We start from the raw sequence: 22,826 nt of genomic DNA, 5'->3' as shown, positions 1-22,826 counted from the left end.
GTGTTGGAAATTCTCTGATGTTTTAGTTAGCAAAGCTCACGTTAGCCCAATGGAAACTGTTATGGAGTTCAGCTTAACATATTTAGGTTATTCGCCAAAGAGGCTGAGAAACATTTTCTGGTCCTGTACTGCCCCCTTGTGGACATTTGGAAGATTGTTTCCTTTATTTTTACCATGGCGGGACAAGACGCCAAAAATTCATCACACAGAAGTCAAACTGTGACAGTTCCAGTAAAGACACCAAACACTCTAAAGTACAAAAAAAAGGCACAACTTTATTAACACTTAAATCATTATATTTTCAACATGTACATCGCCAACAATATTTGGAGCTTTCAGTTGCGTCCAGTTGATCCAAAACCTCCAGCACCACGCGTCGTCTCATCAAGAGTCTGAAAGAACAGCCATGTATTTGATTAATAAGAATGAGATGACCAACATGAAATGTAGCCAAACATCCGATGGAAAATCTAACAATGAGTCAATAAGAATTTTAAACGGGTAAAGTGTTTAAAAAGTTGCTAGTTTTAGGCATTCCAATACAACCGTCCTGCAACAAATTCTACCTCCATCAAAGTGTTGAATGTTCCTTTTATGTAGAAACAGTTTTAGAGAGATGTCGATTCAACGTAGGGTTGCAAAATTCCGGGAATATTCAAAGTTGGAAACTTTCCACGGGAATTAACGGGAATAAACTGGTAATTTAACTGTATGTACCTTGTGATAAGCAGACATGCATGCAAACATTTATAATACAACTTTTAAAAATGACGTTTTTGACATTTTGTGAGTAGAACTTTATTCTTTCATCTTACAACAAAACATGAACGTTGAATAAAAAAGGTGTATTCCCTATGATGATCACCACCCCCCAACCCAAATTGTTTTTGGGGTGTTTTTCCCTGAATCCTTTCAGGTCTAAATGCTTTCTTCCTGGACCTCATCAACGTCCTCCTCGCTGCTGTAAAAAGTTAGTCCACTATATACAAATAAACTTGGTATTAAAATGAACATGGCTTCAGTTTACCAAGTAATCAATATGCTAGGTAATGACAAACAGTGTTGGGAAAGTTCACTTTCTACATGAACTAGTTCAGTTCATAGTTCACACATTTTAAAATGAACTAGTTCAGTTCATAGTTCATAATTCAAAATGTTTAACTAAGTTCACAGCTCCAAAAAGTTCAGTTATTTTTTTCAATATGTTGCAAGCTATAATTTAAATCTCTATCTGTCTGCAATACCGCTCTTGACCTCTACGCAACTCGGCACTCTCACACTTGCCAGGCATAGGGCTGAAACGTTCAGAGCAACACTGATGACAAAGACTTTCAAAAACAACAGAACGTTTTATGTTTATGTTTCTGGCAGACAATGTTCCCAACCAGTTGCATTCAGGGTCCAGCTGAGCTAGGTGTGCATAGTCTTGTTCTCAACTACATTTAAGTTCCCAAAATTCCCGAGCAAACTTTCTGGAAATTTACCGAAAAACTTTCCGCCCCTTTGCAACCCTAATTCAACGTAATAATCACGTCACAGGATGTAGTTTGTGGTTCTGTTAAATTCTATCACACTACTGAGGTGTTATTGTTCCCGTTATAATAGAAAACACCGGTCAATGTAACAATAGAATTCCACAGCACCACAAACTAAAGTGCTTGTTAAGTTGACCCAACACCTCTCGAATACTGAACATTATGACCTACGGGAGGGATTTATGGCTCGACTGCATTAGTTTTATGTAAGGGTACCCAATAAACTGGAAACGGAATAGGTACACATTATTATTGTTGTTTGAGTTTTTCAACCTGCAGTTTACCTTTTGCTCCACCAGATCTGGGTAGAAGATCCTCTCACACACCAGCTGAGCAACTCTGTCGCCCTTTTTCACTGGAAAGACAAAAGTGAACACAACAATTTGTAAAAAAAAAAGAAAGAAAAAGACTTTAATGCATAAAGAGCTTCATACCTTTAGTCTTTATATACAGTCTATAGTATGCATGGGATGCAATAAGCAAATGTGGATAGCAAAATAATTTACTTATTCATTCATTCATTCCTATTTTCTAAATCTAGAGGTAAATCAATATTCCAGGTTCAAAATTATTTTCATTTAATGTGAGTTTTGAGTTTCATTAACACAGAAGTAATGATCTCATTCATTCTTCTATACATGCATATCTGATTTGGTTTTTATATTGGCCAGCAAACAGTTGGTAACCTCTAGGGCAGTGGTTCTCAAATGGGGGTATTTGTACTACAGAGGGTAAGTGAGATTGTTAAAAAAAAATCTATTTAAAATGAGCATTCATTAAAAAATGCTAATAAACATTCAATAAAATATAAGTATACGTTCAGAAACTGAATTTAATATTAAAATCAGACACTGGTTACATATTATATCTTTTTTTCAACAAAAAATGCGGTGCGTTGGTAGGGGGTACTTCGCTAAAAACATATTTCACAAGGGGTACATTACTGAAAAAAATAGGTTAAGAACCACTGCTCTAGCTGGGGGCAGATTGAAAGTCAACATGGCATGTGTACCATGTACGACACTGCAGCCTTACATCACGATGAATTTCACATTTCATGATGTCTTTCATGGGGGGGGGGGTGTGTTTCACTGCATTTTACATGACTCACCATCAAAAGAGTCCTTGCTGAAGTTGAAGAGCACAACTCCCACATTGCCTCTGTAATCTTCATCTACAACTCCAGCTGGAAGAGAACATACAGATGCATTGGACATATTGAAACCACCGGACGTGTCAAGGGGGTTAAAACATCACCTGCTCTACATCGAATATGCAAAAGACTCACCACCGACATCAATGAAGTGTTTCACCGCCAGTCCAGACCTCGGTGCTGAGAATGACACAAATGTAATCCGGACTTGAAGTCACATGCGGGGGGAAGCAACACCTCAGCAGCACGTAGACAAAGCAGGAAAAAACATGTCGTGCCAGAGCTGCACCGGTATGTCAAAAACACTCAAACACTCACCCACTCGCCCATAGCTGCCGTGTGGAACTGCTATCTGGATGTCCGTCTTCACGATGGCCTTATCCATGGGCCCAATGGTGTAATCATAGGCACTGTTTCAAACCAGAGGATGAAGGTGAGCTGCTTTCACATGGCATCATATTCACAGGACAGACGTTCACACACACACACACACACACACACACACACATTTGGATTTTTACAAAAACAAAACATGTCATCTGGAAACATTGGAACAAGTGTTTGCATGTAGTTTTAAAAACGTACGATCCTCGACGTCACCAACCTGTAGAGGTCGTATCCCGCTGCTTTCGTCGAGCCTCTGGTCGGTGTCGTGGCATGCTCGGAGAGTTTCGCAAACCTGAGGACGGGTCTGTCTTCCGCAGGCTTCGTCTCAGTCTTCGCCTTCTTGGATGGAGAAATCGCAGATGCGTCTGCGACTTCTGTAGCTTCTAGGGAGGGCATGATGACAAAGCGTTCACGGGTAAGACCGACGGCACGCTGACGAACGTAGACGTGCAGAAGACCAACTCTCCGCAAACCAAGAGGTGGAACTACGACCGACTAAGTTACTCGGAGGCTCGAGCGCGTCTGCTCCCGTTTCTTGGCGGGTCCTGGCTATTTGAATGAGAATATCCCGCGCCGAGAGTTGCGCCAAATTGGCTCCTCCTCAAAAGAGTCCTGACTAGAAACACACAACTAACGCTAATTCATCAGACGCCGTAAAACGTCGTAAAAGCAACTCTAAAATCTTATGAACGTTGCGACACAGCTGTCATAGAATGCAATTGGGAGGAAAATAACCCCCCTTTTTGATAGATAAATCCGCGGAAAAAGTAAGTCCGCTCTGTAACTATGACAACCCTTTCGTCATCACGTTGCGCACGAGATCTCGCGAGATTTACGAACGTAATCGATTCGTAACCTCTATTTAAATAACGTCCCCAAAGCACAGTGCAGTATTTGTGTAAAAATGAGCCTCGCATTACTTACGCGTCGCACCAGAATAAAGCAGAGGCGGCGCCGGTGGTCTCTACGGGAAAGAGCACCGCGGCATACTGAAACCAGGGCGGGGTTGGGTACTAAACGCCAGTCAAGCTAGCGAGGGGCTTGCCTTTGTTTAGAGGAAGCGTCTGAGTGTACAATGTCCTTCCTACGAGACGTGGAACGACAGCCGACATCGCAGCGCATTGAAGCTGAAGGTCCATGAGGCGCAGCAGCGCTCGAGTCATATTGACAGATAACGGCGTCAACAAGCTAACGGCTAACAGCTGATCGCGCTACACCACTAAGTTACCACCCCTACTCTTCTTCTTCTTCTTCTTCTTCTTCGAGGTTTATTGGCGGTTGGCAAACAACTGTTTGGTATATTACCGCCACCAACTGGTATGGAGTAGTAGTCGCATTATAAATAAACATCTATATATATATTACATATATATATATATATATATATATATATATATATATATATATATATATATATATATATTCAACAAAACAAACAAACATATTTTCTCAATAATATTTGTTATTCTATGATACTGAAATAGTACTTACTTGAGTTATTTAGCAGAATATCTGTTATATCTAACTACTTTTTCCTTGCAGAGGCTTCCAAATATCGTGACACATATTAGAAGAAATACTGTCTCACAATGCCTTCAAGTGTATGTATCCTTTGGGCAAATATATACATATAAACAATATAGCTGTTATTCAAATAATTGGAAAAATCCTAAAATAAACAAGTTCTCCTCATCTCCATTTTTATTTTGGTTTAATGTATTATAAAGTGTTCAAATATTAATTCTTCAATATGATCAAATGAAGTATAGGCCTATTCCTGTGTACAATGCATTGTAAATTGCAAGGTCCCATGCAGGGATGGAAGTTAGAAATAAAATGTATTCTTGTTTTTGTAACAAAGTGCTGATTACTTTGTATAGCCTATGTTGGGTAGTTTTTAAATCTGTAATTGTTTAACTTTATTTCAAGTCACATCTAGAAACCCAAGAAATGGAGTTAATCTTTTCTACATTATATCAATTTGCAACACATTCCATTTTTTTAGGGTTTTTAATGGTTCATTTTACAGGGTTTACTGGATGTGTAGAAGTCTTACTCAAACAGTGATGGAGTACTTAATAATTATCTGATAGTAGAACAGAATCAATAACCAAAAGTCACTCAAAAACAATTTGGCACATTGGCCATCATGCAATTTCCCTTGGGATACATAACGTTTTTATCTAATCTTAATTATATAATCTAATACATATATTGACTAATCAAGCTTTTTTAAACAACTTTCTCCTCAAATTATTAGTCGGATCCCAGAATCTTGAGTCCATTGCGGCCCCCCCATTGGCAATACATCATCATTGGCAAACAGGATGTTTGGATTCACATTCAGCGCTGATATTCAACACGAGTATATAAATGTCCTCTAACTCTAAAATGCAACCTTTAGCATTTCTCTCTGGAAAAACCATATCTGACATTATCTCAACAAATCACCAATTAAATGACAGACGAGAATGAGAGCAGCTCAAATTTTTATTAATCTTTTAGATCAAATAATCAAATAATATAATTAAATAAGAGTTTATTTTTTTAATATACAGAAGAATTGGTTTTACAATTTATTTTTATATGTTCCTGAAACAAAAAAGTATGCTGTGATAATAACATTAAACATATTCAAATATTTAAACAATAGCCTATATATGGAGCAGTTAAACAGCTTGATGGTGTATTTTACACACAGTGAAGGAATGTTTAAAAAATAATCAAACCATTGCTTTCATGGTTTAAAACAATGGACACAATCATTTAGGAAAGGAAGTTTTTTTTTGCCCAAAAAATATCTAAATACATCTACTATATACATTTTATTTTACAATCACAGCAGCAGGCAACGCAGTCACTCAGTGTAACCATTGAAAAGCAGCCTTGTGTCTCTGCCTGTGGTTTTGGCTTTGTTCGTTGGACCGATCTGAGTTAGTTTGGTCCGACTTTGTTCTCACCACAAAAAAAAACAAGCTTTCTGTTTCATGAATATAATATCTGACCATTATACCTGAGCTCTTAAATTCACATTCAGACTCTCTGACATTTACAAACTCAATGTCAGAAATGTATTTTTCGTTAATGAGACTTTTTTCTTGTTCCTCACTGAAAGCATTCACACGAAACCCTGAGTGCAGCACAGCATTACGAGTTGACACTGGTAGCCACACAGTGTACTGGCAAATACGGGTTCGTTGTTAAACATTTACAAGGTTTAGCTGTGGCAAAAAATAGTTTTTTATATACATATACCTTTGTCAGATATGCTTCCTGACCAACTTTTCTCTCCGTCATCCTTTTTTTAGATATCTTTCTTTCTTGTCGTAGCACCTGTATGAATGCCTTCAAACCGGACTTGACTGAAACTGCTTATTGTGTTATATCGTGGCGTTGGTCATGAGGACTGAATAGCATCGTCCAAGGTGCTGGCCGTCAGTATGGTACTTCCATTAATCTCACGTGCACCTTAGTTTATAGCCTGCACGGGGCTCAGGAGTAGAACGTCAGCACACTCTTGTGGTTGCCTCTGATGAGCAGGGTGGGCGGAAGGTCCTTTGTCAGAATGTCCAGCCAGGCCATGTAGAGGAAATCAGAGACGGACTCCTTCCGGGCAATGGGCATGCTCCTGCAGGGGGGGGGGGGGGGGGGGGGGGGGGGGAGTTTATCAGACACCGTTTCTACCAAGCTTCAATGTTATTCAGACAAACGGTTGGCTTTACTTACACAATGATCAGATTGGCTGATTTGGAGTTTTCCTGAAGCACCTCGTTCAGCCGTACCTGGAGGTTGGTCTGTAAAAGAGGAGCATTTACTTAAAAAAAACAAAAACAAATTTTGCTTGATTATGTAAAGTCTTCGCTTAGTGTCAGTGGTTTCTACCTTCTCCTCAAAGGAGCTCAGCTCTTCGTCTGTGATTTTCCAGGGCTGCTCTTTTCGCATGGCTTCAGCCTGAGCGGCGTCTTTAGACCCGTCATGCAGACAGAAAGGCTCAATCATGTCCTCTAACTTTTTAAAGCTGGAGGAAAGCAGATAACAGCATGAGCTTTAATCTAAAATATTAATTTTTGTATCCTAAAAAATATGCAGATACTATACGAGGCGATTAACGTTGACTATTTCTGCAGCACCACCTGGTCGGCTGTCACTATCATCACTGTCAATTACCTTTCAGCGCTGGGTTGGACGTGGATGTTATCGATGACGTGGATGTCCGTGCAGTTAATTCTGAATTTTTCCAACAGAGACTGCATCCTGCAAGACAGTTTATCGCACACTGATTAACCTTCAAATACAGGTTGGTATTTATTTTCAGTTAATGCTAAATAAAGTTTCCTGTCAAGGAAGGTTGTTGGCTCATGAATCTCCATGTCTGGATTTGGCCAAATCCTTTCCCGAAATTAACTTCCAGCCATTAAAGCCGGGGTTGGACATTTATTTTTTGGCATCATTCGTTAATAACCTTTCAGTATATTGCTATTTAAGTAGTGATCCAGGGTAGGCAGTTTTTTTGGAATTTTAAGGCCAATGACATGATGTATCGGCAATTTGTGGTTCGAACAATATTGAAGAAGCTTTTTTAAAGATGGAGATTAATAGTTATATAATAGCTAATAGTTAATCGCTAATAGCCTTCTGCTAACCGTAGCCGTCCCGGCTGCACCGCAAACTACTAGAGAGATTGAGAAAAGTGCAGATAATAGTTTAGCCTTCTGCCCGCTGCAGCCGTGAGACTTTGGTTGCTTCTGGCAATAGGTTCTCTCAATTCTCCGGAAATGCTTTGCTGATATTAAATTAGCATTACTCTCTTTTTGATAAGTCGGCCTTCCTTCATTGAGTTGCTTTGCAATGTAGGTAGTTGTTGCCAATTAGCTTTTCTAAAAGCTTAACGACTAACAGAAGGTGCGGACATCTAGTTGCCTCTCAGAAGACTTGAATTACAATATCCCGAAAGGTTATTATGACATTCTTTGCACAATGAGGCTAGAATAAAGAACTGCCTTCCCTAGATTTTTCTTTTTTAACTCACTCCTGCTTGTCCTGGTCACAGCGTCCAGGCTGCCCTGCGATGAAGATCCTTAATTTACAGTCTTTCCACTTCTTCCTGGTAGTGAGGATGTAGGGGAGCAGCAGCGTAAGACCTGAGAGAGAAACCAATTGGCGTTATTGTTCAATATGTCTTGGTTATCCACTTTGGCCCAGTCGGTTATATATGTCTGCCACTATAGGAGATCTCAAACACTAAATAAAACAGTGGACCGATCTAGCTTGGGCCAGGACACAACGGATTCAATTTTAGACACCATCCACATCTTTTTTTTTCTCCGTTGCACTCTTTTTATAATGAGAAACACAAGAGAAGGCTGCCTCGGGGAGCCAACACCTACCTCCATCATCAAACAACCACCACACATCAATGGTGCCCTTTGGCTGTTTCTTCTGGAACTGAGCGCTGGCCTCCAACAGCCTCTCGTTCATCTTGGCAACCTGCGGGGGCGGGGGGCCGCACACTGACACTGAGAGAGAAAAAAAAAGAAGATACGAGAAATGAGGAGCGGGTGAGGGGGAGGAACCGTAGGAGGGAATACAAGTCTTTGGCGAAGCGTGGAGAGTTGAGTTGGATGGGAGAATTAGTGCAAAGTAACATTAAGAGCTGAACAGACATTATTTCCCTAGGTTGCATAACGACCATTGCCGTCTTGCCAGGATACAGCTCATTGGAGTGTGTGTTTGTGTGTGTGTGTGTGTGTGTGTGTGTGTGTGTTGTAGAGGCATATCGAGTGAGAGGCTGAAAGCACCCTCGTGTCTGGGTTAAAGGGCTGCTCTTAAGGGATGCTCTTCAAACTGCACGAAAGGGACCGTATTATTGAATTACACCCTCAGAGACATCTTAAGTGGGAGCGCTTGATTCAGTTACATCTCAATGGGAGTGTGCGGGATGTTTCCAAAAAGGATGTAAGCGATTGGTTTCATTTGTTAAATGCATGTTACATCAGTGGAAATATGAAGGAGGAGAGTGATCTCACTCTCCTCCTTCATATTTACACAGCTCCTCTACCCACTTGTTCAAAGATCGTGTTCATCTTTTGGTGCTTTACATTGCATGGATTGAGGCCTTTCTGAAATGTCAGGTCAGATTTGATCAGAGAGAAACAACCTCTCAGGAGAGATACCTCTGGTCGTGAGCACTGGCTTCGAGGACTTCCTGGACTTCCTGAACAGTCCTTTTGCTTTCCCACCGTTCGGCATCATGTCTTTGTCCAGTGCCTGTTGCTCCTTCGCCGATTTGAGCATCTCCTCTGAAAGAGAGAACACATTTGATGACACATACGTCTGTGAATAAACGTTTCCTTATTATCTTTGGAATTGTAAAAATCTCTACAGAGGCTGAGCCATAAACTGAAAGTTATTTTACCGTCTTATCTGTTAACTAGCCAACCTTTATAAATACTTAGTAATCTACGGAACAAAGTGCCCTGGTTTATCAGTATAATTGTATTACTGTATTACTGTCACTCCACAGTCGTGGTATTTGTAGAAGAAGTTTCTACACTGACCTTCAGCTTCCACGATGTGCGACACATCGAGTCCCTGGTTCATCCTCAGAATCAATGTCCCGTACTCAAAGTCAAATGCATCGCTGTCAAACAACGAAAAAGAGAATGAGGACACCAGTCCGACACAAAGATCTCCCATCTTAGTTATGGGGTACATTATTGTCCCGTGTGCTTCTGTGTTATTTGTTTTGTCACTCACTGCAGTACTCCCACATAACTCTGCACTGCCTCTGTGCCCGCAGTCCTCCAGTTCCTCTGGAAGCCGATGAGGAATGTGTTCGGCTTCATGCGGCCGAGACCAGAAGCCTGTAAGGAAAAGAACAACACTCAGAACAACGGTAAAACCCCAAATCGGACGACTGAAGCAACACTGGGCGCAATGTCACCCTGCGGTTGTAAAACCAGGAGTCTTAATTAACTGGAGGAGAGAAACAAACACACACACAAAAAACTCCACGAGACGGCTGCGAAGCCGTTTTACTGCCAGGAGTTATGACCGGATCACCCAGCAGATCTAACTAAGGGACTCATCCGTTAATCAATTATAGCTCTTAATCTGCCATGCCGTTTGAAGTAAGCAATCTTGACAATGAACCGGGACCTTATCTCCCCAGAGCGATAGCCAGAGCCATAAGACTGTTTTCATGCTCCTCATTAACTCGCTTCTTGTCTACCTCCTGCAGTAATGTCCTTACCGGATCCTTAAGACAAGTCAAGAGTCATAACACAGCAATAGATACTCGCTGTTGTGAGGATACAATTGGTCAATAAAAGCTGTTTCTGCAATGTTTCAACCCCGACGTTTCACCTCCGATCAGAACTCGCAGGTTACACATTAATTGGATGGATTTGAATGGGTTAGCGGGGTGTTTTGTTTGGTTTCTTTCTCTTCCGTTGAAGAGGCGTGTTGTAAATGAAAGCACTGACCTGCAGCAGGCTCTCAGCCCCATCCCGAAAGCGGTCACAGGCCACGGCAGCGTAGAATGCCTTGCGTTTGGTTTTCCTGAGCCACAGCTGGTTCTTCTCCATGCCGGCGTTCATCTCTTCGAGGACCTCTGATCTCGGACCCTGGAGAGATCGCAACGTGCAGCTGAATGTGAGCGCAAGTGCTTGTGCGAGTGTGTTTGAGAGGAGAAATGCATTTATCTCATTTTCATATTCAGAAGACACAACTGACCCCCTAACGTTAGGCTCAGGTATCCAGACAGTTGGCATTTCATTCATCCCTGCTTGATATTTTCATGAATATGTGAAGTCTGCACGCTGTGTGCAAATCTTGATTTGAGTAGAATTTTGATCAAATGTAAAAGGTATAAAATATAGATTTGTGAAAGACGATAAGTGCAGTCGTGGTAATATCCATTGTTTTACTTTTGCAAATAATAAGACAACAATTTAACCTTACCACAATCACTTCACAGGTGAGACAGAGTCCATAGTTCTTAGAGAAAGAGTGAGCCAGGTCCAGGAGAGCCGGTCTGGCCCGTGCTGATCCCGTCATTGCTAAGATCTGAGGCCTGAGAAAGAAACACGGAGGTGTTACAATGCCACCTGGTACTTTCTTTCGTTTAAACCTTTCTGCTTTTCATACGTCTTACAGATAAGGACATGTTTTATTTCATTTTATTGTATTGTTTACTTGTATTCATCCAGGTAATGAATAAGGTTAATCCCTTTGAGATTTTAAATCTCTTTTACAAGCGGGGCTTGGTCAAGATGGCAGCGTAGCACATCAAGATACTGATAACAGACTTAAAAACAAAACAGCAAACAACTTAAAAGCATAACAAGTTCACATTAAAGACACATAAGACTTAAAACAAACTAGCAAATGTAATCAATGACAGCATTTGTATTCCATGTTATGGCACGCACATTTAGTGCTTAAATGACCCATAATCCTGTTTTTAAAATATTGCATGCTGATGAAATAAACTAGTTTTTAAAATGTCTCACAGCAAGATGGGGGTCAGAAAACTTCTCCAGAAAGGTTGCAGCTTTTTTGGAAAGAAAAACACATATATATATATATATATATATATATATATATTATATATATATATATATTTGTTGTGCCCACAGTGATGCGAAGCAGACTTTTTACCTGAAGTTCTTGACGTGATCCTCGACCCCAGACAGAGACAGAGCGTTGCTGACCGCACTCACAAATGTCACCGCCTGCGTGGACGAACCCCAGTTCACATCTGGAGAGAGAACATGAGTCCTGACCGGTCAGATCCACCGTGCGGGCATCACGAATGTACTTTCCAAACATGCAGACACATACGTGCGGCTCACCTGGCTTCTTGACCATGACATAAATGTAGAGTAGGATTTCAATGGCGTACGTGAGGAGAGCCGCCCACCAGTTGATCACAAACATGACAACACAGCAGAGCAATGCGCCCAACAGGGAGAGCCACATGTTGTAGAATTTATATGCCGGTCTCCAACCTGAAGCATGACAGAAGAAGGACCACATTTAGCAACTGCAGACTTTTGGACTAGTGATGGGGAACAGACTGTACAGATATACAATCTAAGAACTGAATATGCAGTAATACAACCTCACTTTGAATTAAAAACTAATCCAATTTAACTCAGTTTAATTCTGGTGCATTTTGAGTAAGTGCCTGATGTTGATATATTCACAGACCCACCTGGAGACTTGGCGTAGGATGCATGGAAGCAGGAGAAATTGATGAGGGCATAAGATGCCAGGAAGAAGTTTGAGATGATAGGAGCGATGGTGTTGAGATTACCTACAAGAAAGAAGTCAAATTGGAATGTAGCTCAGTTTCTTTCACAGTGCATACAGGTTTGTCATTTTAATATATATTTGTTTTTTGATCTAATTTAATTTAAGCTAAAGATAGGCCATGACAGACAGTTGAACTGACCAATGAGAATGAAGGCAACCGAAATAATGAATGTGAGGACATAGCCACGGATTGGCTCGTTGTTCTTGCCGTATCCTTTGGCAAAGAAGTGCAGGATCTTGTAGATGTTGTCTTTACACAGTGCCTGAGGAGAGACAGAGGGCCGGTTAGAAGAGGTGTTTGTGTGTGTGTGTGTGTGTGTGTGTGTGTGTGTGTGTGTGTGTGTGTGTGTGTGTTTTCAGAATCAGAATCAGCTTTATTGGCCATGTATGTGTGCACTTTGACTCCGGTTTCACGTACGCTCTCATCGTACATACATATTTAAATTACAAATAACAGGATAAATATAAAGACATTAAAGACAACAATAGCAACATGTATGTACAATATAAACAACAACAACAACAGTGAAATGGGATATAGTTCAGAAAGTGGTGTTTTCAGGAGTTAAGCGCAATGACAGAGAGCTCCTCTGAAACTTTGCACTGCATGTTGCAAAAGAAAAGGTGTTGAGTTACTGACCTGGAAGACTTTGGGAGCGCTGACGAGGGAAGCCAGGGCTGATGAAAGTGTGGCGGAGAACGTTCCAGCAATGATCAGGGGACCAAACCCAGAGACCATGGTCATCACCTGAACCAGCCGTGAAACGAGGAGAGCGTTAGAGATGAAAAACAGAGCTCCTTCTCGTGTGCAGAATAGAATCGGAAAGGTCTGCGTACCTGATTGGTGTTTATTGAGCCAAATATGCATTTCTCTACCGCGCAGGAAGAGAAATTATAGCCGAGCTCACAGGCGGCTACAGCCGACGAACCGTTACACGACAAACCAGCAGTAACGAGGTCAGTTACGTTTCCCGTGGCGTCACGGACAACAGTGGCAGCTGACCAATCAGAGAGAAGAACAGATGCATTGCTCAGGAACAACAAAACTCACAGAAACACAAACTATTGTTATTTAATACTTATATGTGTTATCAAGAAAGGATTAGTAAAGTTTCTCATTGGATTACTGTACTTACAAACACTGAGGGCCACTCCCAGATAGGTGATGCCAGTTATCAGGATGGCCAGCAAGGTGCCTTTAGGGATGGCTTCCTGGGGATCCTGTAAAACAAAATGTGTGTTTCAGCATATTCCAGGCATAACGGTGACTATGAAGGCAACTGTTTCTGTAATGAACATGTATTAAATCATTAAAGTAAAACCTCCACAGATACTATCAATTGATTCAAACGCACACATTTTATCTTATTTTACTTTAGTACCGTTATTTTATTTTTCCTCTTGTGTATTTTTATCTTGTACATTGTCTATCTTTGTTGTTTGCTGCTACTGGCTGGCTGTGGGCCATCAAACAAAATGTCAACAATGACAATAAAAACCTCTTTATCTTATCTGCATCTTATCGTATTCAGAGAATAAAAGGTTCTTTTCATCACTTCCAGCCTTTTGTTTAGAAACCTATGCTCCATGGCTAATGATGCGTGGCTCTTATGCGGTGACACCTGTATGAAAAAAAAGTTACCCGCAAGTCACCGGAGATGTTTGCTCCAGCCAGGATCCCGGTCGCAGCAGGGAAAAAGATGGCAAACACTGAAAAAAAGCTCTCCCCGTCTCGAAAATCTGGTGTAAAATTCTCTAAAAATATTCTTGCTGCAAGAGAGGGATGAGAAATGGGAGAGGGAGAATGAAAATATAGGCGAACGGGGGTTTGTGAATGATTCAAATCTTGTCACGGAGACGTGCATTGTTTCGGAGAAGGTGTCTTACAGTCATAATTGAAAATGCCTTTGGACTTCTTATCATCAGTTGCTGGCATGAAAGTTCCCGCGAATACGTTCACTATGGCCGCCAGCAAGATAACGAGTAGAAGAATTTGTGCCTGTGTGGACAAAACGTTTTTTTTAAAAAATTGTTTAAATTTATGCTTGGATGTTTTACCACGACGAGGCCCAGAGATTGTAGAACAACCAACATAATGTCCATCTCTCACCTTGGCCTCCCATTCCATTCCAGCAATGGATATGGCCAACAGCAACACCACGGTAATGCAGCCGATGATTCGGATGTCATTTATTTCATCCACCATGATGGCGGCGTTATCCTGAGCAAAAGGGACGGGAGAGGCACGGATAAGTGTATCGTCAAACACCAAGCCCTCCTTCAGTCACCTGACCATTACATCATCACACACACCTTGAGCAACTCCACCACGGTCTCAGCGAACCCCACCACGTACATAGCGACAGCCACCGCATTGGCAAAGGCGAAAATTAGACCAATCGACCCGCCAAACTCTGGCCCCAAACTGCGAGATATCAAGTAGTAGGCTCCGCCTGAAAAGGACAAAATGAAGCATAACAGCGGTGGATGATTAATAACCGCATCGCTGATTCATTGATTTAATGTCGGGACAAGTTTAGAAGGCTGTAAAACTGAGACAATGCCTCCAGAGGTGACATTCAGGTGCAGTTTGTTTTGAGCCTCGTGTTTTTATCTACACCAACTGCCCTCCTGGTCATTCCATTCTCTCAGGAAAAGATTTTATGTCAGGATGAGGGTGTGTGTGTGTGTGTGTGTGTGTGTGTTATCTCGGGCTTTACATATTTAGGAATCATGTTCAAGCAGACAGCTGCAGTGGCTCTGCCTGAAAGGTTCCAGACGTGAGGGTTGATGATGCGTTGTCTTACCTCCCCTGACCACACCATTAGTGCAAATGGCAGACATTGAAAGGCCGGTGATGGTGGTGACCACACAGCTGAGAGCAATCACCACGATTCCCAGACCTGAAATACACAAACGCATACAACAGCTCAAAAATACTAATTTCCCCATCAACAACGTACTCAGGCGGTGCGTTAAAGTGGTCAGTCATTAAACACTGATTGTGAAATTAAACCCTCCACGATCGATAGGTTCTTAAGCAATGAACATACTCATGAAGCCATTCACACAATTTACCCATTCTCCCTGGCTCTTGCACACACACACACTCACACACACACCCACACACACACACACACACACACACACACACTCTCTCTCAGAATATGACTATCGGCAAGCGTATTTCATTATGGGACCTCAGAAAAGCTTGTTCAGTTGAATTTGTCCTAAATCAATCACCTCCCGCAAATGGGTGGAGGACTATATATTCCTTAATAATTGTGAGCCAAGCATCACTGGCAATAGCGCCTCATTTGTCAAAACGCAGACATTTACGATCAGTCCACTGTTGCTCGAGACGACTATATCATCCTGAAAGTAACTGGTTTATCTCTGGAAATCATCTTTGGCTTCAATGTTGGTTGTCAATTATGCTTTTTATCCCCCCAGGCCTATATTAGCAACACTCCCCAACCAAACAGTAGTGTATATATTTCAGGCTATATGCAGTTATAGATAATGATGAAGCCGTTGGTGCCAGTTGCGCTGGCTTAATGATGTGGTGGAGAATGCTCCCCTACTGCGAGTGTATAGAATGTGTAGTGTTGGTGAACGCAGCCTCAGGCCTTCAAGCAGCTGTTGGTCCACGTTCTCTGTCTCTGTTGTGGTTGGCCGTGTGTGCAGTTAAATGGATCACTGATGTACAAGTCAGCCTTTTTACACTGTGCACGTTGACTGGCTTCTGTCGCATCTTTGATCCAATGTGTCGGCTGAGCATATTGTGTGCTGCCCAAGTGTTAATGCCCCATACCAGCGTGGTATGTAGGGTCACAATATCAAAATGTAACGTTTTAGTACGCAGCATGCCGAGCCCTGTTAATACCCGTTTTCCAGCTACTGCTGTTGTGCTTGAGTTATTATTATTTTGCCTGTATTGTCAAATCAACTGGGTTATTTATGTATTTTGATTCCCCTCGTATTCGTCCCCTTTCTGTCAGTGTAGCAGAGTGCTGTATTGTTGGGAGGTGAGGTCCCTACACCTTATGCATGCGAGTGAGACCACTGGGACACGATGTAGGTTGCATTATTTCTGCTGCGGGCATTGCTGTGTTGCACCTGAGGTGAGTAAGCTGCAGCCTCAGCTAAGTGTCCCCAATTTGGCTCAGCTTATGCTGTACCGCCAGTTTAAGATACTTTGTCTTAAGGTTTCAGATTTTGTATTGATGCCCTATTAGCTAAAATCATAAAAGCACTATTTTCATTAGTCATTTTCATGAGATTATCAATATCCTCTCCTCCGCATATTTGATTCTTTCAATAAAACGTTCGGTCCATTATGAAAGCCAACGAGTCTGTTTCCCTTACGAATATTCAAACAATATGTAAGGTTCTCGAGAGTCTTATATCCTGGTTCCTATACGTTTCTAGGGAAAACTCGCCTAAAACTAGAGCATTTGTAAATGACAGGAAGAAAGTAGCCATATGTAGACAACGGCAATTACAAAGAAATGTGCGTGTGCTCCATCTAACCGAGATGTATCCTTGTCTCACTCACCCCAGCCTGCCTGACCAAAAATCCAGGACAGACGGATGAACAACATGACCCCCCAGATGTTCAGCATGCATCTCACCTGTGGAACAGAAGAGCGATAAGTTCAGAGTCTTCAGTGTGGATCGTGATTCATTATAGTGTCAAGTAGGAAGAAACACTCATGTTAAGGAGTAGTATAGTTACGAGTAGAAACGTTTTTTTACATTTTTTAAAGCATTAAACATTTTGGGGTCTTTTATTTGATCTTCATGCCAGCAGCACAGAGGATGACCCAGCAGCCCCCCCCCCCAGACTCTGGTCTTGGAAGCCTCACTTTGCCCTGCTGTGATGTCAAGCCTCTTCCTGTCAAGTCACCATTATGTAAAGCGGCCCTGCTTCTATAAAGCACAGGAGAGCCATCACGACCCCGACATAACTCACCAAGACGCCCCTTATCCAGCCAAACTTTAGTGCTCCTGCGTTGGTTTCAACGGGAACGGCAGACTCCAGATCATCAGAGGGGGTCCCGTCACTCCCCTCACCATCGTCCTCCACGGTGTCTGGCACGGAGATCGCTCCATTCTGTTGGGGAAACATGCAGAAGCAGATATATGGGAAAGGAAACGTGCACATTTGTTTTAGAGACACAACTGGGATAAAGCCATGATTGCTCTATTTGCCTTTTTTGGTGTTCACATTTATTTTTTCAGCGGTAAGAAAGCGCATCATTATTAAGAAGTTGCAGTGTTTTCTCTCCTCTGTCTTTTCATGCAGAAATGTGTTTGGCTTTGTCTTGAATGAATTGGATACATGTTATTGTTGGGCGACAATGATGATTGGGTAATCGATGTCACATGCAGACACTATCTCTTCATTTTTTAAACTTCAGTCTTCATTACTCGTAATGTATTCTATTTTCTGCAAAGGAAAATTGCTAAAAGATTTGTCTTCTTTTTTTTTTTTGTCCTTTCAGAAATTCTTATCAAGTTCAGCCGCTAAAATCCAAATTACCTATAACTCCATCTCTTTTGCAACACAAGGCAGTATAATAGCCTAATAAAAAAGCACTAAAAACTATAAGTGTGACAGTTGCTCGCAGAAATAACTTTCGGTGTCCTTTTTAGTTTCACACGTCCTTGGCCAAAGATTTAATGACTGAACTGTGGACACTGAAAGTGACGATGTTTCAACGACTGTAAGACATATCTGATTTTATTCTGTTCTGAGTGAGTGAATATACCGTGTAGTTCAGGAGCAGAACAAACACTGCAGTTAAAAAGTCAGCAGCTTGAATTGAGGAGAAAAACAACTGTAAAATACTTTCTGTGGAAGGTGAGGTGAAGGACAAACACGCAGACCCGGAAAGTAGAAGAAAAGAACAACTTCTTTTAGGGCGGCTGTAGCTCATATGGAGAGTGGTCGTCCTGTGACCACAAGGTAGCCGGTTCGACCCCCCGCTATCCCCATAGTTACATGTCGACGTGTCCTTGAGCAAGACACTGAACCCCCAGTTGCTCCCCTGGCGCTTCATTGCAGCCCACTGCTCCTTAATAACTAAGGATGGGTCAAATGCAAAGAAGAATTTCCCCAATAAAGGATACATTATTATTATAACTTCACAGACGTGCATGCACTCACCTTCTGAAACACGTTGTGGAGCTCCTGCAGAGACGGTCGCACTGCCCGGTGACCACTCACACTGCCCGCGTTGCGATAGAAGTCAATGTTGGGTCCCCGGTCCAAAGTGTCATGACCAAAGGCACTGACCACCGAGGGCCGGACCGTCCGGTGGTCCCCGTTGGAGAAGTTCGTCTCCACGTAGATGGGAGGTTCATCCAGAGTGGAATCGTAACCGGGGTTATCGTGCTCCCCTCCGTTAGACTTCAGCCTCTCCATCAGGAATGCTGATTTACACAGTGGAGGATCAAACAGCTGTGTGGGTCTTCAGTCATCCAACAGTGTCTTAGAAGAGCAGAGTGCTGCATCAACAGGTGCAGTGGTCCTTGTTTATATATATATATAGGCTATAGATATGACTCGGCTAGGATGAGACTTCTCAATATCTGCACTGCTGCTCTGAGCTCGGTTTCTCTAAGATGGCCTACCTTTATACCCTGCATCCCAGGGCCAGCTATTGGCTAACTCTCAGGATCAACCCTCAGAAAGCTGAACGAGGGGTGTCAGATATGTCCTTGCTTCATCCTAGTGGACACAAAGGCATTGTTTAACGATTAACCAAGTCATAAACGCCAAACGAGAGATAAAGGCTATTGCTTTAGTTCTGGAGAATTGATTACTAATATTATTGTCTGAAGTGCAGGGCCACAGCACATGTTGTCCTGTGGTTGCCGTTTATGGGGCTGTGGATTTCCTCAGACCTGTGAGCCCTTTGGATGAATCACCCGGACACATCCACATGGAAGTTCCCACCAGGGGAATATAACTAAGTAGGAAAGATTTCAAGGTTACAAACTCTTCATGATGTGTATAACTGCGGCAGGAAAAGATCAAGCGAATATGGAATGTTAGACAAAATATATTATTCATAACAAATCTGGTGTTATTAATAATAATAATAATAATAATAATCCATTTCATTTATATAGTGCTTTTCAAGATACTCAAAGACACTTTACATTATACACCGTAGACACAGCTACGGGGAGCAATGCAGGGTTAAGTGTCTTGCTCAAGGACACATCGACTAGGGCGGGGATTGAACTGCCAACCCCTTAATTGAAAGACGGGCATGCTAACCACTGACCCATAATAGTCAGTGTAATAAAATAAAATCTGTATTAATAAAACTAGTGTGATAACAAGAGGGAAATCAATCTTATAGTGGCTACAATATTGGGCCCTTGAGTTGTATAACCGATGCATCTCTAATGATCTTTGTCATAACGTGCTAACAATAAGGTTGATGGGTCGGCTAATACAGAAGAAACGGCCATATTCAAAAAGAAATTTGAGAGTTAATATGAGACCATGAATTACAGGAACATGCCGGAGGCACTTCTTTATAGCCACATGACTTCTAAGGTGCCTTTAAAATTCCTTTAACAGGTAAACTTCCTTATTACTGATACACCACAATGATTTATGCACAAAGTGAAAGGCAGGCTAATGACCCGAGGACTGACCTTGGGTGTACTGCAGGCTGCGAAAAATACTCCAGCACATATTTTTATGTGCAGATTGAAAGGAGACAATCAATTTCGCAATGTTTATCACACTCGGAACACAGTGGCTCAACGTTTCTCCAACAACAATACTGGCTGACAGTCATGCGGAGAAAATGTTCCACTCGGAACGTTATGTACAGCTCTCCTCTTCCTCTTCCTCCCTTCTCTTAGTGAGACTGCAACAGGTGGTTTTAACTGGTAATGGTGATACAGTGGTGCTCAGTACTCAGATCTTTAATTTAAGTACTCACATGCTCAAGTTAGGTACAAGTACCTACAAATTGTACTATGTTACTTTCCACCACAGTGTGTTTTTTGTTTGTTTTTTTATTCTGAGTTTTAATTGGAGGAAGGTCTTGAATCATTATTATTATTAATGCACTTAGAGATCCTCAGGTCCCCCAACAGTCTGGACTTTAGATTAAGGTGATTCCTTTTTTATTATCAGTGCTGCTGGACTTTTGTCTGCTGTGCTTTTTGTACATTCAGAGTTTGCAGTGCTACTCTGAGAACTGTGTAACTTCGATATATGCCGTGGCAGCAGGTGCATACTGTATGCTCCAATTTGTGCAGAACGGAATCTGAAATTTAGTTAAAGTCCAAAGTGCTCAAAAGGAGTTTTATCAAACCTTGTTCTGCTCACTGCAATATGAACCAGTGATTAAGTGCAAATGTGCAGATACCAGCAGGCAGGATTAGCCCACTGATACTGTATCTAAAGGGGTGCAATAAATAAAAGGGCGGGTATTAATCAGAATATAATGAAAAATCTCCATCATACATGTTTTATTTATTTATATGTATGCTACGTTATGGAGAAACTGATCAGATAGTATTTTCTAATCTAATATCTTGATGGAATTAATTCTCTAAACGGATTATGGTTTCAAATGAGATTGGTGGAGGTCTTACGAAGAATCTCCGGGTGTGTATATGTTTTTAGAATATTTTTAAAGAATATGATTTCACGGCTCGCAGCTGATGGTGCTAACTGAGCTAGCAGCGCTAACAGTGCAAACTATGGCAAACACACACAGAAGCAGAAGAGCGACTTCATTCTCGGCTCGGTTAGAAGCTACTCCAGTATGTCTTTATATGGCGAATAGTTGTTTGATGCTTGACTAATGCTCTGAATGTTCTATATTGCTCCTTTGAGGTAACCTGCACATAACAAAAGCATAATAGTAAAATGTCATTTTGATTCACTTAAAAGTAAATTATTAAACAAAACGGTTTTATAATCATTAATAACTGATATGAAACATTAATACATGTCATGGTAGGTAATCATTGACCTTATCCCTCCTTAAGAGATTTTCAACATCGTAAAGTCTCAAATCCAACAGCCTTAGCTCGGGCTTCAGATTTCACAGGAAGGCTCTGATTTAAGATTTCAAGTTGGCGTCCGGCTCATTTCAGAACCAGATTTACAGAAGTAATAAGTTCAGGTCCCCGTGGTCAACGTATGCAGCAGCAACAGAATTCTCAACTTTATCCGGCGATAACGTGTTTTTTTGTGTAGTGCGAAAAATGATGTTACATCAACACTAAAGCATAACATATTACCTTTTTTATCATAAAAATATAGTGTGAACAAAAATAATTACATTGCCGACTTATATTTTTGAAAATGACGGTACTAGAGGTTGCAATAATTGTGTATTACAGAGCTGTTTGAATAGTTAGTAATAGAAAGTCTTATTGCATCTCTTGGTCTTATCACACCAAATCAAGGACATAGCTTGTGAGGTCCGAAGACCACAAGTTATAAAACTAATGATTGATGATCAGCCAAAGCTAAGGTGCAATATTCAGTTGAGTCATGTAACAAGAAGTCTGTGTTACATGAGTGTCCGAAAAACCTCTGTGTCCCTGAAATATTATTATTATTTTTTAAGTATTGTTCCTGATGATGTCTTGTTGTTGCATGCAGAAAAATGCAAGATCACTTAAAACATGCGTAGTGTAACTGTACAATTTCCTAATAATTCTTCCTTTTGTTTGCATAGAGGAGGTCAGTTGTCTCACTTTGTTCTAATCACAGAAGGGAAGGGATTGGTATTTAAAATAAACTTCAGACAACGTATTGAAATCTGAGGGATGAAAAAACAATGGAAATGTAATAGATTTACAACCCTTCTTACTAGTTGGGTCAGTTATTGTTTGGAGGTAAGTGGGCTTGTCGGCTAAGGAGCAAACGGGCTCGGGTTTTTTCCACTAAAAATGGATTTCAGATAACGGTGTCACATAGGTGACGGAAGACAATGGTGCAATAATGATCGCATTCCTGATGAGTGACGTGTGTCGAGGGACATGTGCGTGGTGGTCTCGCTTCAGAGTGTGAACACACACACACACACACACACACACACACACACACGACAAGTTCCTGTGTGAGAATCCACTCCTTTCAGGATTCTTAAAATTTGGATTGTCTCTTTGTGTCGCTGGAATGCACCCACTTGCTCCTTCTCTGTCGGTTGCCACAGTGACGCTGGAGACAACTACCGGCAGAGTTCAGAGGCAGAGAAGACATAAAGGCTGGACATTTTTAGATGCATTCTGCACCTCTGCACCCAAGGCTGTCCCCGAAAGAATCATGCTAATTTGTAAAACTGATCTCACAAACACACACACACACACACACATGCTCTGCAGATTGCAATAGGAGACCCAAAAAGACCAAGATAAGAAATACTTTAAATGAAAGAAAT

General features: G+C 41.5%; 2 protein-coding genes across 2 annotated transcripts; both read right to left on the bottom strand.

The window, feature by feature from the left end:
* Nucleotides 1–255: 255 nt before the first annotated feature.
* Nucleotides 256–4,335, bottom strand: dut (deoxyuridine triphosphatase). The gene is made up of 7 exons (XM_034529575.1): nt 4,121–4,335; nt 3,293–3,458; nt 3,007–3,098; nt 2,824–2,868; nt 2,647–2,721; nt 1,820–1,890; nt 256–392 (listed from the first exon to the last, which is right to left on the bottom strand). The coding sequence occupies exons 1-7, from the start codon at nt 4,236–4,238 to the stop codon at nt 336–338; spliced, it is 624 nt and encodes a 207-aa protein (XP_034385466.1). The 5' UTR covers nt 4,239–4,335; the 3' UTR covers nt 256–335.
* Nucleotides 4,336–6,567: 2,232 nt separating this feature from the next.
* Nucleotides 6,568–19,103, bottom strand: slc12a1 (solute carrier family 12 member 1). Its single transcript, XM_034560842.1, has 27 exons — nt 19,033–19,103; nt 18,566–18,889; nt 17,369–17,509; nt 16,952–17,027; nt 15,201–15,296; nt 14,707–14,846; nt 14,504–14,614; nt 14,281–14,392; nt 14,036–14,163; nt 13,530–13,614; nt 13,231–13,391; nt 13,034–13,141; nt 12,533–12,656; nt 12,293–12,394; nt 11,931–12,086; nt 11,737–11,836; nt 11,038–11,149; nt 10,560–10,700; nt 9,832–9,938; nt 9,633–9,715; nt 9,249–9,374; nt 8,463–8,591; nt 8,105–8,216; nt 7,243–7,329; nt 6,958–7,093; nt 6,802–6,869; nt 6,568–6,703 (listed from the first exon to the last, which is right to left on the bottom strand). Exons 2-27 carry the CDS (start codon nt 18,821–18,823, stop codon nt 6,568–6,570), a joined length of 3,135 nt encoding a protein of 1,044 aa, XP_034416733.1. The 5' UTR covers nt 18,824–18,889; nt 19,033–19,103.
* Between the last annotated feature and the right edge of the window lie 3,723 nt (nt 19,104–22,826).

The sequence above is a fragment of the Cyclopterus lumpus genome, chromosome 3 (assembly GCF_009769545.1).
Source record: "Cyclopterus lumpus isolate fCycLum1 chromosome 3, fCycLum1.pri, whole genome shotgun sequence".
NCBI lineage: Eukaryota > Metazoa > Chordata > Actinopteri > Perciformes > Cyclopteridae > Cyclopterus > Cyclopterus lumpus.
Note: the sequence above shows the minus strand (reverse complement) of the source record. Positions and strands in the feature narration are given on the sequence as shown.